The sequence below is a fragment of the Ixodes scapularis genome, unplaced genomic scaffold (assembly GCF_016920785.2).
Source record: "Ixodes scapularis isolate PalLabHiFi unplaced genomic scaffold, ASM1692078v2 PGA_scaffold7__128_contigs__length_106722199, whole genome shotgun sequence".
Lineage (NCBI taxonomy): Eukaryota > Metazoa > Arthropoda > Arachnida > Ixodida > Ixodidae > Ixodes > Ixodes scapularis.
Genome location: NW_024609882.1, coordinates 62,563,046 through 62,577,573, shown reverse-complemented (window position 1 = coordinate 62,577,573; position 14,528 = coordinate 62,563,046). Strand labels below are relative to the sequence as shown.

General features: G+C 45.3%; 1 protein-coding gene across 1 annotated transcript; it reads right to left on the bottom strand.

Annotated features, from left to right (window-relative positions):
* Nucleotides 1-12,476: 12,476 nt before the first annotated feature.
* On the bottom strand, nucleotides 12,477-13,700 carry LOC121046434. The gene has a single exon (XM_040500667.2). It carries the CDS (start codon nucleotides 13,698-13,700, stop codon nucleotides 12,477-12,479), a length of 1,224 nt encoding a protein of 407 aa, XP_040356601.2.
* Nucleotides 13,701-14,528: the final 828 nt, after the last annotated feature.

The window sequence follows — 14,528 nt, the reverse complement described above, 5'->3', positions numbered from 1 at the left end:
CCCCTCCAAAAATGGGGTAATGTATCAAATGTAGGCCAAAGTCCGAGGGGAATATGTAGGGCAAAGTCTTAGGTGTGGTAACGATTCATGAACAGAACACAAGAGAAACGTAATGATTAACGCTACCAACTCTGAAATAGAAAAGTAAAAAAAGAATAGTAATAATTTCAATGCTTCGTGGTCACTAAAGAAAATAATACATATATAATTGAATGTCACTTAAAGACTGGTGAGGGAAATTGTTCGAATAAAATCTATCGGTAACAATATTAGTCAGCCATCGTTGCAGTTGGGGAACAATGCCAAAATATTCTAAGACAGTAAACAATTAGGTATGTGTGTGTGCGTAAGAAAGAGTTTGTGTGTGTGTGTGTGCGAGTGCCTGTATTATTTTATTTTGAAGAGAAAGCGCGATTGCACTTCTTATAATGAGCCTAAAAGTGTCTATATTTCGAAGTTGATATTCCAGATTATTAGATCAGAAGAGGTTTCATCCCAGTTCAATTTTTTTAGGGCGATGGTTTCTGGATTCAGGTTCGAGTTAATGTTGTTTGCGGGTGTAATGCCAGAAATTCAAAAAAAAAATATAAACTCTTCTTTTTTTTTTTTAGGTGGATGGTTACCCGGGGTTGGCAAGTGTTGTCGTACCTGCTATACTTTTCTTCGTTTAGGGAGCGTCGCATTGCCGTGTCCTGATCGCTCCTTGGTATGTCCTTGTGTGTTGTGTCACAGCATAGGGCAAGTTGGGTAGTTGGCGAACCTTTGGCTTTGAGTATATAAGGAGGTGGAAATGAATGAATATTTAGCTGCGCTTGAGACTCTCTCCTTTTTTTCTCTTTTTTTCTGTTTTCTATCCGTTCTACTTTTAAATTTATATTTAATACCGCAGTCTCGGGCTAAGTTGCAGCATGATCAGAATATCGTCCGCGTTTTCTCTTGTCCGGTCATATGGTTGATGCACGACTGCTAGCTTTGTCACACCACCGTACTTCCCACGTGCTTCAAGCCGTCTTAAAACTGACTAAATTATAGGTTTTCTATACGCTCAACAAGCTTCTGAATGAAACCGCATGTTTATTATTACAAATTAAAAGGTTAAATTTCCATTTTTATCCAATTATTTAGCTTGCTGGTATGTTTTCTCAATTTCTGACGTTGGCCTTGGCTTCACATTGTTCCTGAAAAAATACCCTTTTCCTTCAACATGTCCAGTTTCTTTATCAATTTCTTTTAAATATTTGTAGATAACCTTTTAGATACACATGAATGCAGGAAGAGCTCTCCAGTGAAGCATATAACCTTTCACTTAGCAGAGCGAACGCCAGAGAGGAGGGGAGTACTACCTCGGCTCATATTCTTTGCTTTTTCGGCGTTGCCTGTGCTACGAGCGAAACCGTGAAGAGCGTCGGGCGGAACTTGCATTGCTTTTCTAACTTGCAACAAAATATATTAAACAAAATGTGTTTGCTTTTAATCTGAACACATTATATATATATATATATATATATATATTGTTACGATGGAAATCAAAAGCAAGGACAAGAGCGGTCCGTTTCAGCCTCGATCTTTTAATCGAACTGCCCGCTCCAGCTCGCGCTGGAGCGAGCCCCATTGCCAGCGGCCCGATAAAGACGGTCATCGTCGTCTTCTTCGTAACAGTATCCCCCCCCCCCCCCCCCCCCCCCCCCGGTGTGGCGGCGGTCGTCCCGACCGCAAGTACAGAGTAGGGTGTGTTATGGTGTGAATGGTTGCAAGTGAGTCTCATGCGGGCGACATGTACGGTAAGAAAGGTAAAAACACAGGCGAGCTGGTGAATGGTTTCCATAATAAACCTGAGACGAAGGACATGTACGGTGTCGGTGGAAGTCCGGCGAAGGTCAGCCGTTGGTTCGTGGAGCGTCACTTGATATGTGAGGTCTGATAACCGTCGAGTGACGCGGAAGGGCCCGGTGTACCGGTGAAGAAGTTTGGTACACTTGCCTTGGTGCCGAGTGGGTGTCCAAACCCAGACGAGATCTCCAATAGCGTAGGAAACCGGGCGATGGCTCTGCTAAGTGAAAGCTTATATGCTTCACTGGAGCATATAACCTTTCCCTTACTTTCACTGGAGCAGCAGTCCAAGTAAGATGGCTCTGGTCATAGCGTTGACGTTGGCGTTGTTGAGAAGAGGCTGTGCGTAATCGTGCTATTTGGCGGGCTTCTTCGGCGCGGCAGACAAGTTGTGCAACTGTCGGTTGGAGGTTTTGTTCGGTAGCACTATATGGCAGAAGGTTGTCGAGAAAAGTCGTTGGAAAACGATCTAGCAGAAGGAAAAATGGAGAATAGCCTTGGGTATCTTGGATTGCAGTGTTATATGCGTAGGTCACAAAAGGAAGCACAGAATCCCATTGTTGTTGGTCTGACTGTAGATACATAGACAACATATCAACGATTGTTCTATTAAAACGTTCAACCATGCCATTCGTCTGGGGATGATACGCTGTCGTTGGTTTGTGTACAGTTTGGCACAGATGTAGAAGCTCCTGAATGACGCGGGAGAGGAAAACTGTTCCACGGTCACTGATAAGGTGCCTGGGAGGGCCGTGGCGGAGAATTACTTGTTTTAAAAGAAAAGCAGCAACGTCTTCAGCGTCTGCGGTACGGAGAGCGGAAGTCTCTGCATAACGAGATAAATGGTCCATCGCCACAATAATCCAGCGGTGACCAGCTTGAGTGGCGGGAAGTGGTCCCAGGAGATTGATTCCGACTCGTTCGAATTGATAACGCGGTGGTGTAAGAGGTTGCAGGAGTCCAGCTGGTGCTTGGGTTGGTTTTTTACGTTGCTGACATTGTAGGCAGGATGTGACATATTTAAAAATGTCACGGTGCATTCCTTTTCAGTAAAATGTGTTTCGAACGCGCATGTATGTTTTAAAAAATCCCATACGTCCAGCTGTAGGGTCATCATGTAGAACGCGCAAAATATTCGTCCGGAGGTGTTTGGGAACAACAAAGAGTAATTCGGGCCCCTCGGGGTTATAGTTGCGACGATAAAGTATGCCTTCTTTCAGTGTATAAAGACTGGTCAAACGCTGTTCTTGGCATGTAAGATGAGCCTTTTTTAGGCATTTGAAAACCTGTTGTAAGTGGGAATCTCTTCGCTGCTCAGAAGCAAAATCTAATGTGGATGTCAAGGAGATTGCCGCGACTGGTGGATTATGATGTGTCGCATGTGCCGTAGAAACAGGATTTCTCTATAAACAATCTGGGGCTTCGTGTTTTTTGCCAGATTTATAAAATATAGAAACGTCGTACTCCTGAAGTTTTAGTGCCCAGCGTCCGAGTCTTCCAGAAGGGTCCTTTAGATTTGATAGCCAGCACAAGGCGTGGTGGTCAGTGATAACTTTAAATGGTCGCCCGAATACATATGGCCGAAACTTTTGTATCGCCCAAACCACGGCGAGACATTCTTTCTCTGTAATTCCGTAATTCATTTCAGATTTGGATAGCGACCGGCTGGCGTACGCGACAACATGTTCCTTTGAGTCACAGGTTTGAATGAGGATGGCACCAACTCCGTAGCCGCTAGCATCGGTGTGAATTTCAACCTCACGAGACGGGTCAAAGTGAGCCAGAACAGGCTGTGTCGTTAGTGCCGCTTTGAGGGAAAGAAACGCCTGCTCTTGGTCTTGGGACCACACGAAAGGGACATTCTTTTTTAGGAGGCGCTGCAACGATTCGGATAAATCAGCAAAGCCGCGAATGAAACGTCGAAAATAAGAACACAGACCAAGGAAAGAGCGCAAAGTTTTTAAATGTGTAGGGCGAGGAAAATGTGTGACAGCCAGGAGCTTTTCTGGATCGGGGGATATTCCCTGACGGCTGACTACATGGCCAAGGATTTGGATTTCCGTATTACCGGAGGCGCATTTCTTTAAGTTGAGTTGTAGACCTGCTTTACGGAAGCATTTCAAGACCAAAGTAAGGCGGGAGAGATGTTGTTCAAAGGTAGATGCGAAAACTACAACATCGTCAAGATAACATAGACAAGCTGTCCAGCGTAGGCCGCGAAGTAGAGTGTCCATCATCCGCTCAAACGTGGCGGGCGCATTGCACAGGCCAAAGGGCATTACTCGAAACTCGAACCAAACAGAGAAGTTTTGTTGCAGAAAGGTCTAGCTTTGCCTACCGTACTTGCACAGTCACAAAATAATCGAACCACTGTTTGGTTCGAGCAAATATGTAGAGTCATTGACGTCGGCTTCTAATTCGATGAGTGCTGCAGTCAATGGTGGAATACGAGTATGAGACGTTGCACGAAAATTAACGTAGGGGCGAGAAAATGGCTGGGAGTAAGGTATTGGATCGCTGAAATAAATCGATTTAGTCGCGCAATCTATAAGGGCACGTCGAGTGGCTAAGAAGTCCCATCCTAAAATGATGTCATGGGTACAGTTAGGAAGGATAACAAAGCAATGCCTGTGAGGTTCATTTTGAATGGTGAGTTCGACGGAAACGATTCCAAGAGGATTAAGTAAAGTCGCATTCGCACTGCGAAGAGTGCCACCGTTCCAAGGAGTACAAACAAGTCTAAACATTTTGCGTACGTCTTCACGAATGATTGAAATGGATGCTCCAGTGTCAACAAGTGCCTTGAATGTTACCTTCTTAATGAAAACGTCTAATAAGTTGAATGTTGTCGGAGTCGGTAGGGGATGTCGAGGAAAAACAGAAGGAGCTGGACCCCCTTTCGCTGCCTCTACTAGTTTTCCCCATTGACGAACGCCTTGGGGAAGGTCTGGTCAGTGCGTAGAGGAGAGCGGCGTCGGTATCCGGGAAAAGGGCTTCGGTCTCGAGCATTGCGACTGGAGGGTGATACCGATCGTCGTTGGTACCTGCGTTGGAGCGTGCCATAGAAAGTGGACGGGCGGAAATCGGGAGTCCTTCTTGAAATATCCGATATGCGTCGGCGACAGAAACGGGCAATATGGCCAGCTATCCCACAATAAAAGCACGTCGGTCGACGGATAACCGGGTAGTAGGGCTGTGACCATGGGCGTTGTAGTCCCGAGTTCAGGAAGTATCTTGACTGTTGTGGAATCTGTTCTGCCTCGAAGGTCTAACGTGGTGCTGAGGTCGTAGCACATACCGTCTGAGCGAGTGGAGCTCCTGATTGCGCCAGCTCGGTGCGAATGAGAGCTCGCAGATTATCCGGCGTGGGGCTCGATGAGTCGTCTTGCTGATGGTGGCAACCACGCGGAAATAGCAAGGCAAGCTCCTCCTTGATTATTTTTCGAATGGTGGTAGTAAGGTCCCCAGTGGAAGGGACTCCGGAGGACTGTACACAATTCTGAAGTCGGTGGACGGCCTCAGGGCGAGATATGCGCCTATTTCGAAGCCCTTCCCAGCGCTGACATTCTTCCTGGAGTTCTTTCACAGTCCGTGGGTTTCGTGACGTCAGCATGGTGAAGGCGTCCTCGGCGATTCCTTTCATTATATGGCCGACCTTTTCTGACTCGGGCATGGCTGCGCTAACGCGTTTGCACAGCACGAGGATGTCTTCGGTGTAAGAAGTAATCGACTCGCCTGCAGTCTGGGCTCTTGTAGCAAGTCTATGCGTAGCATCTTCTTTGCGGCTGACGGGACATCCGAAAACATCCGACAGGTTCGCTTTGAAGGCATCCCATGAGGAGATTTTGTCTTCATGGTTATCGAACCACACTTTAGCTGTGTCTCGTAGATAAAACACCACGTTTGCGAGCTTGAGAGTGTCGTCCCATGCGTTGTGGGTGCTTACTCGTTCGAAGCTTCGCAGCCAGTCGTCAACGTCGTCGGTGCCGAAGCCGGCGAACGTCGGAGGGTCCCGTTGGCGATAGGGCACTGAGCCAGGGCGGAGCGCCGGAGCGCCTGCCGCTTCACCTTGTGACTTGGCCAGCGCAGGGGGCCGTTGGTGGCTTCGGAGAAGCGTGGTGATTAGCGTGCGGAGAGGTGAAGAGGAAAGACCCGCACCTCCACCACGATGTTACGATGGAAATCAAAAGCAAGGACAAGAGCGGTCCGTTTCAGCCTCGATCTTTTAATCGAACTGCCCGCTCCAGCTCGCGCTGGAGCGAGCCCCATTGCCAGCGGCCCGATAAAGACGGTCATCGTCGTCTTCTTCGTAACATTATATATATATATATATATATACAAAGAGGCGAGAGCAACACGGTTGACGACTATGGCATTTATCAGTTTCGGTGGGAAATAAAGAAAAGATATTATCCGGGATCAGTTTGCTATTTAGCTAAACTTTGTTGTCTAACTTTTAAAAGACTTGGCTTTACGAGTTTTGTTGGAATTGCAGTATTGACAGTAATTACTACTGCGGGCTGGACCAAGTTAGAAATGTTTCGCGAAGTGGTAATTTTTTTTTCAGATATTCGCCGATTAGTGATCACATATTTTTGTTATTTTTAAAAGCTCTGACCAGAATTATGTTTAGAATAGTGACGTAGTCATTCCGATTACGTCATCAGTATCTCGGCATCATTCTTCGGCAGGACAGCCACCAAATACGCGTTGCTGATATACAGACGACTTAATGGCAACGGCTACGCCACCCCTCTATGGGTCGTTATATGGAAAGTTGTGGCATTCTTTTTTGGTAATATTTTGAAATCGCAAATATCTTATATTGGTCCAGCTTCTAATAGTAATTTTATTCAATAGTGAAAGTTTATTGCGAACAATTATATCATTAAATTAAACTGTAATGAACAAATTCCTATCAATTAGATCGTAACGGTTATTATTACCCAGGTAGCACACCGCGTCGGCCGGTATCGGGACTACGCCGGCCGGTCCCGGTAACAGGATGGCGGGGCCCGGCCATTGGCGCCGGTGAGCTACCGGCCACGGCCGGCGTCGGGGTTTCGTCTTGCTCACTGGCCAGTTCCGCCGAAGAAGTTACAGTGACTGGCCGGCATCGGGTTTTTGCTGTCTTTGCTGGCCAGTCTTTCTATGGAGGTTCCAGTAACTGGCCGGCATTGGTATTTTGCTGTCTTTGATGGCCAGTATTTACATGGAAGTTCAGTAACTGGCCGGCATCGGCACTTTGCTGTCTTTGATGGCCAGTATTTACACGGAAGTTCAGTGACTGGCCGGCATCGGCGCTTTGCTGTTCAGGCTGGCGAGCCGCGCCATGGAAGTTCCGTTTACTGACCGACATCGTTTTATCTTTTTTTTTTTTTTTTTTTTTTTGCCGTTTTTACTATGCAGTCATGTCCTCCAGATTTTGACGAACTGTGGCAATTCATGAATAGCGAGTGGAAATATTTGCGTAGATCAATCCTTCGCAAATAACTGCCGACGCTGGTGTATTTGATCCCAGCATGCCAGGGCTGACGTGTTTTATCGCGAAAACGCGAGAAAAAATAATGCGGCGTGGAACATTTGCAGTTCAGGATTCGAGACTCTGACCACCTACGCTATGAAGAATAAATTACACAACACCGAACGACACCTTTTCAGGAAGCTAGTTTAATTTGATGCACTATACTTAAGGTCGGTGGTATACGCACGTGTTTGGCACTGATAAGAAAAATAAAATAAAAACGGTATAGCGGAGAATCCGAGTGAAGAACAACAACCACAATTAACAAACACGTGGCATGATTGAGCACGCGCTTTGAGTGACAAAAAGAGTAATTTGCATTACATTGCAGAATCTGGACAAGAAAGAGATGTGTGTTTTGCTTATGACGCTGCGAGATGTACACAACTTTCCTGAGATCATGTTATTGGTGATTTTAATTGAATGTGAAAATATGCTGTTTCAGGCAAGAATCGACTATTTTCTGTGGTAGCTACGACCATCTAACAGAAATATTTCAAATGTTCACATAGCCAGATGATCTGTCCCCCATAGCTTATGTTATACGACATACCGCACCAAAAAAAAGTTAATATAAAAACATTTTTTTTTTTTTTTAGCACGATAAAACGGGAAACACAAAGGCGTTGTGGGTGTTTACACTGCCGGGTTTGTGAATGTGACCCCTTGGCGCTACAAAACATAAATGTTATCACACCGAACGATACCGTTTCTGAAAGCTAGTTTATTTATCCGCACTGTTCTTCGATCTCAGGAATAAAAACATTATAGGCCTAATAAAAAAGTAAAATTGCGGAGCGCAACCTCAATAAGTAAAACCAGGGGGCAGGCGATGGATATCACTGATGTGCCAGAACAAAATTAAGTACTACTTTCCGGAAGTCAGAAAATACGTAGCGCGCTATGAGCTCAGGTAAATAACTGCCTTAAAATAGCGGTATTTTTGTTTTAATAGTGGCTAAAGGTGACCGCCTTCAGACAAACTTCGGCTGCATCACTGTGGCAGTTTGACCATTTACATACACATTTTCCCATTTTTCTCTCAATATTCCCATTATTATTAGCTTCTTTACTTCGTTGAAAGCACTTGCGCTGTTTGCGTACTACACCAACCAACCTATTAGCACGGACGGAGCGATTTATCCCGGCAAACAGGAGGGCCACGGTTTGTGCATTGCATCAACTCGAATTTGGGCTCGTACTTTCTATTTTCACATTCTGAGTGACTTTTACCCTAAAGTAGGGGGCCGGCGACTGCAAAAAACACAGCAAATATTAAAAATAATAAAAAAAAACGCGATAAAAAAATATTAGAAAACTTTCTTTCTAGTGGGATTCGAACCACCGACCACTACGTTACCAGCAGGACGCGTTAACAACCAACGCCAAACCGACATTTTTTTTTTCTTTATTACATGGAAGTTATAGAACAAGAGAGAGCACATCAGCCGAAAAACATTCAAACAGGCAAACGAGCATAGTAATATACATATAAAGATGAAATGCTATTTACAGAGAACATTCAATATACAGTCAACAATAGGCCTCTTTCACGCTGATGTCTTGATTAGATTATTACACACTAAACAAATGATAATCAAATCTTTCAAAACCTAATGACACTCAGAACCCATCTAAAGTCCTTAGTATCAGAGTGCTATATACATAAATCACGGAGGGGTTGACAATGGGCAAACAAGCAAAATGTTCAAAAATCTGGTAGACCTATGCAGGCATCTAACAGTGGAAACCAATCAGGCTGGGATGGCTGAGCCGCGTAAACACTGCGCAGCTGAGCCATATTCTCCACAAAAATAGATTTTGTGGTGCGTGGCGCTTCTGCGTTTCTATCTATCATTCTACATCTCCACAAACTGTGGAGGCCTAAAATAACGAATATGTCGTAAGGAACACTTTCCCCTTTTGAGAATGGAAGGAAACGAATAGTTTGATCAGTGATGTCGAGGTCTTTCTTTAGTGTTCGTTGAAGCACATCCCAGAAAAAAAAGGCGTCATTGCAGTAAATGAAGCAGTGTTCTATGGTTTCTGGCTTATTGCATAGTCTACAGTTAACCGTCCACGGCACAAATATCCCTCTACTATGAAGCCAAGTTTTAACGGGCAAGGTCGAAGTGTGGAGTTTGAAAAAGAACGATTTGGTTGACGGTGGAACAGACATCTTCTTTACTCTGTAAAGGACATCATCTTGGGGATCGACAGGAAAGTGACTTCGGTAAAGCGGGATAGGAAAAATGCTTTCGATTATCGCCGCTGATAGTTTCTTGCGTGTTACACTAAATAAATATTCTAATGAGAAACGTGCCTTCAAGAATTCAATCGTGTCCACAACCTCTTTTAGGAAGCCCCAAGGTCTTCCCTGAAACGAATCATCACTGGACACAATTAAATAATTTAAACTTGTGGCCAGTCGTAACTGAAGAACGGTTTTGAGGAAGGGATGGTCGGCATTCTTAAAGAAAAAAAACCGGGATACTAATTGCCGAACAAATAGATGACACAGACTTAGTCCACCTGCTTCCAGGGGAAGGAAGAGGTTGTCCCTTTTGAGAGGCTCCCACGACGAACGCCAGATAAATGTCGCGAAAATTCGATGAAATTTTTGAATGTTTTTACGCGCACAATGCATTACCTGAAGTACATACATTAGCTTAGACACTAGGAACACGTTGCACACGTTTGCCCTGGTGAAAATGGACATGTCACGTCCTTTCCATGCTTCGGCTTTCCTCCTCAACGAGGTTTCCATTGACGTCCAGTACGATGAGCTACTCCTGATGTGCGAGAGTGGAACTCCCAGGTATTTCAGCGGACCACGATTCCATGCAATACCGGCAAAAAGGCGGGGCGTGGTAGCCCATGCACCATACCAAAATCCATTACATTTTCCCGGGTTCATTGATGCTCCAGTAACACTACAGAAATGTTCCGTAACGTGTATGGCCTCTTCCACACTCTTTTTATCAGCACAGAAGACGGCAACGTCATCGGCATAAGCGAGTACCTTTACCTCAACATTATTAAGTGCAAATCCTTGAATACTCTGACTTGCAAATATGCTCCGACACAAAGGTTCCAGATATATGGCGAAGAGAAGAGGTGATAATGGACAGCCTTGGCGAACGGAAGCTTTTATGTGTATTTTATCGGAAAGCATGCTGTTCACAATTAATCTTGTAGTGCTATTATGATAACATAAGTTAATGCTTTCGGACACTGTTTCGCCTACGTTGATGTGGCGTAGGAGTGCAAACAAAAATGCGTGGCTCACACGATCAAAGGCTTTTGACAAGTCAATTTGTGTCAAAGCAACTTGTGTGTTACTGTCAGAGGCACACTCGAGAACCGAGCGCGCAATGTGGATATTGGTTTGAATACTTCTTCCTTTTATACCACATGTTTGGTGCTCACCAATAAGGTTTTCGATTACTAGCTGGAGTCTGTCATTCAATATTTTAGCAAAGATCTTGTAATCTACATTGCAAAGTGATATTGGTCTATAATTTTCAACTTTCTTTCTCAGTTCCACGTCTTCCGTCTTGGGTATTAGGACAGTATGGCATTCGTAAAACGATGGAGGAAGCGTCTTCCATTGATAGGAGTTATGAAAAACGTCAAGTAACACTTGACATAGTTTGTCTCGGTATTTCTTATAAAACTCTCCACTAAGCCCATCGGGTCCTGGTGTTTTGCCATTTTGAAGAGAGTCTATTGCGGCCCCGACTTCATCTAAAGTTATAGGGCCTTCTATGATCTTTTTATCATCTTCACTAAGTGCAGGCATCAATGATAACAAGTTATCTACATCCTTTTCATTGCCTGTGTGAATAGCCTTGCCAAAAATGCTTAAGTAGTAGTTTTGAAATGCTTTAACAATCAAGGTTGGCTCCTTGATAGTTATGCCTTCTTGATCTATTTCTAATATTTCTTTTAATAGGGCATATCGCCTTTTATCATCCAGGGATCGTCTGGTGGGTTGCTCGCCAAGCAAAAACTTTTTCGTGCGAGAACGTATTACAGCTCCCCGATATCTTTCTGCCTCGAATTTTTGAAGCTGCGCTCTGGTGACATTGATGTCGTCGTTGTGAAAACCAGGATTGATGCTTTCCATCTCATGGAATAACGAGAGAGTTTTATAGAGTTCGCGCTGTTCCTGTTTGTTTTCGTAAGATATTGTTGTAGAGCGTTCAATTGCCAAGTTTTTTACCTCTTGCTTAAAACTGTCCCATATTGCCAAGATATGCATATTACTATTCTTAAGGCTCTCTGATAGAATTAATGAAACTCCTTTTGAAAACTTGTCATCTTTTAAAAGCTTCAGATTAAGTTTCCACAGTTCCCATTTGGGCCGAAAAACAAGGAGGGTTTTGGTCCCCAAGCTAACAGAAACTAAACAATGGTCAGAAAAGAACACCGGTTTAACGTTATAGTTGTTCATTAAATTAAACGCATCGCCTGATACATATATTCGATCAAGACGAGCGTGTGAAACACCTTGAAAGTGGGTAAAGCGTATTGATTGGTCTTTCCGACATGCCACATCTACAAGGTTGCGCTCCTGGAGTATGTCAATGAGTAACGCAGAGCTTTTGTCATACCGTGTCTGCTGTAGCGCACGGTCTTCTGCGCTACAGACACAATTAAAATCTCCCATTAGTACAACCGTTTTGTCGGTGTTCAGAAAATGTGCTAGAAACTGGAAGTAGGAAGCCCTTCCATTCACCGTATTAGGAGCATATATACAAATAAAACGCCAGTTGATCTGTCTTAAAGAAAGGTCACATAAAATGAGACGCCCTTCCTGGTCACTGGTCAAGGAAACAGACGAATAGCCAAGCTTTTTACGAAGAAACAGAAAACAACCGGCAGAAAGGCCTACTGCCTGACTCACACATATTTCGAAGTCCTTCCGAAAAGGCTCTAAAGCCTCTGCCACGTCTTCATCTGATGACAATTTCGTTTCTTGTATTGCGGCTATGTCAGCATGCTCGTGATTCAAGAGCCTTAGAAGTTGGTACTGTTTCCTTTTAGACCTCAAGCCCCTTAGATTTAACGTTAAAAAATGCAAAGGCAGGGCAGATTTTATGAGGGGCATTAGGGTGAGCTAAAGCCTCTCATGACCATCTTCAAGCGTCTTATGGCTACTTTGTTTTCGATACGGTTGGTGTCTGGTTCCTACCTGTTTTCTATCTTTTCTCGATTTTGCGACAGCCCCTTCATCAGCTACAACAGTGTCAGACTGATAGCCGAGTCCTTCTGAAAGATCTTGCGGCTTCAGCGCGTCTGCATCCAACCCGATGGTCGTTGGTGCTACCTCAAAGGTGGTGGTGGTGTCGTCACCACTTGCTGTAGCATCCTCCCCGACGACCGTGGTTGTGGACGAGTTGTCGTCATCATCGTCAGGTGGGGGGGATGGTTCAGGGAGGAGTTCTGGATCGTTTTCCGTGGTTTGGAGGTCGGTCACTGCTGCTGGTAGGTCACCTTCGGCTTGGCTCTTAAAGGCTTCTGCGGATGGTGTGTGCCCGGAAGCATCGACAACCTCCGAGACATCCATCAGGAGCTCAGACCGTTCCTCTTCGTCCTGGGATATCGTTCCGCGAAGCTTGCTTGCGTAAGTTGTGACGCAGTCGTCTGCGGTGTGTCCGTAGCGTTTACATTCCGAGCAGCGCGGTGTTCTGCACTGTCGGCGGACGTGTCCTACCCTGTTGCACCTGAGGCACAAGGGGGGTCTTCCTGGAATAAGGATGAGCGATTGACACCCATACACTTTAAGTAGGAATGGGATTCTCTCCGTGGTGATTCCTTCGTGCAGGGTAATGTTAACTTCCCTGTTGAGGGTGTCCATGTGCTCCATGCCGGGGCAACGCCACTTCTCTCGGCTGATGTTACGGACTGTGCCGTAAGGTGCCAGAGCTTCGATGATACGCCTATCTTCGAGGTAGTCCGGAAGCCAAATAAGCTTGATCTTGAGGTCCCGGGTGTCTGGGTCAAGGACAAGGCATTTCTTGCCTTTCACGACCAACTCACCACGACTGCAAAGCTTCTCTTTGGCGAGGGCGTTGACGCAGGTCACCATCCACACATGACTCATCTGAAATTGTCCGGTGGCTTTGACATCTTTCAGGTCGATAACATCTTTGATGGCGTCTCGAAAGTCCGGGGCCGTGTATGGCCTAGCAGTCAGATCGGCGTGGAGAAATACGGAGTTGAGGACGATGTTGCCGGTTGGCAGACGTGGAAGTATGACCTTATATTCGTTGGAGACGTCATCCGAAGACTTAGAAATAACTCGGCCAGTGGCCGATGCGGTGTTTCCACCAGAGAGCATTTTTTCCACGGCCGTTCGCAACGGCGTCTTCTTCTTCCTAACGCCAAACCGACATACAGAATGTCTGATGTTTTAAAAGATTATAAGTCTGCTGAAGTGGGTTGGATGCATTGTGCGGTTAGTTTCGTATTTGATTTTTTGCTACGTGTTCAGGACGCATTTATATTATTGTGGCAATGTTTACATGCTAAATAAGTTATTATTACTGTGTATACTAATGTTTTTGTTTCATTTGCATTGCTGGTCGTTTTATTGCAAGCGTGTTGAAGATAGTTTCCGTAAAGTCGCTAGATATCCATTAGAGCCAACCAATGCAATCCAATCCAATCCACAGCCCTTTTTTGCATGTTTGGCCGGGCGTGTGGGTTTTCATATCTCTGCCTTCAGGTGAATTCACCGATTAGTCGTGATGCGTGGAGTTTATCTTAGTTTCAAATGTGTCTAAAAAAGAAGGAAGCGACTGTGAGCCGTGCAACTACGTCAAATCTGCTCAACAGCCAAGATCATGGTACGATCGTTCCAAAGTAAGTTCCTTTCTTTGTCTGTTAGGGCTAGATTATTCTTTCCTCCGTTCAAAATCCTTGTTATTGTCTAGATCGCTTGCTTTTACCAGTATTACTAATTGTGCGCGAATGGGGTAATGCGAGGCTGTTTTTCTTCGCTCACAAATAGGCTGCATACTCGCTCGAGGTCCATCAGTAGCGGCGGAACTTTTGGGGAGATGGAGGGGGGGGGGGGGGGGGGGAAACCGCGGCAGCGCTTGGGCAGCGGCGGGCGCGCGGGGGGGGGGGGGGGAATTGCGGCAGCGGCGGGCGCGCGGAGGGGCCG

Coding starts and splice junctions, on each gene's coding strand:
- LOC121046434 (XM_040500667.2), bottom strand. CDS start 13,700: ATGCTCTCTGGTGGAAACACCGCATCGGCCACTGGCCGAGTTATTTCT.